At 26.2% G+C, this 630-nt stretch overlaps 1 protein-coding gene across 1 annotated transcript in view; it reads right to left on the bottom strand.

The window, feature by feature from the left end:
* Positions 1 to 244, bottom strand: part of LOC136078852 (zinc finger MYM-type protein 1-like) — a 2,304-nt gene extending 2,060 nt beyond the window's left edge. Inside the window, exon 1 of the mRNA XM_065794667.1 lies at positions 1 to 244. This exon is cut by the window's left edge and continues 2,060 nt beyond it. Coding sequence (XP_065650739.1) covers positions 1 to 244 — 244 coding nt within the window.
* Between the last annotated feature and the right edge of the window lie 386 nt (positions 245 to 630).

The following is a 630-nucleotide window of genomic DNA, read 5'->3' on the forward strand; positions in this document are numbered from 1 at the left end:
TCACATCTTCTTCGTTCACATTTTTATTACCAGTAGCAATGTTTTCTTCGATATCATTATGTTCTACTGACTGATTTATACATACCACTTCTGCAGAGTTTTGACTTTCCACTTCCGTTTCCGCTCGCTTTTCGATTGGTTTCAAAAACGTTGTTAGCTTCGGCAATTTAGCTAAAGTAGCTTTTGTTTCTTTTAACTTTTTTCTTGTTGCTGCACCGCTTGTACTACTTAATTTCTTTTCCATTATTATGAGTCAAAATCTAAATTATTACAAATTTATAAATTCAGTACCTGTTGTACAATTTTTAATTATTACAAATTTATTAATTACCTTTTATTAAATATATCAGTGAAGTAATAAACTCTCGTGCAACAATACTTTATTATTCGTAACACGATTAAATAAATTGGAGACTAGTAATTCAGATAAAATAAGAAATGAAAAGTTAACTTAATACAACGGAAGATTTAATATAAAATTGAAAATGAGAACATACATTTAAAAGTTAATTTGTATATGCAACAAAGATTATAGAATCATTATCCTTGATATGCAACGACATAACAAAATAATATTGTTTATATTTTAAAAATATTGAATATGCAACTAAGAACTTATAAATTGAAGAA

This window comes from Hydra vulgaris, chromosome 03 (genome assembly GCF_038396675.1).
Source record: "Hydra vulgaris chromosome 03, alternate assembly HydraT2T_AEP".
Taxonomy (NCBI): domain Eukaryota; kingdom Metazoa; phylum Cnidaria; class Hydrozoa; order Anthoathecata; family Hydridae; genus Hydra; species Hydra vulgaris.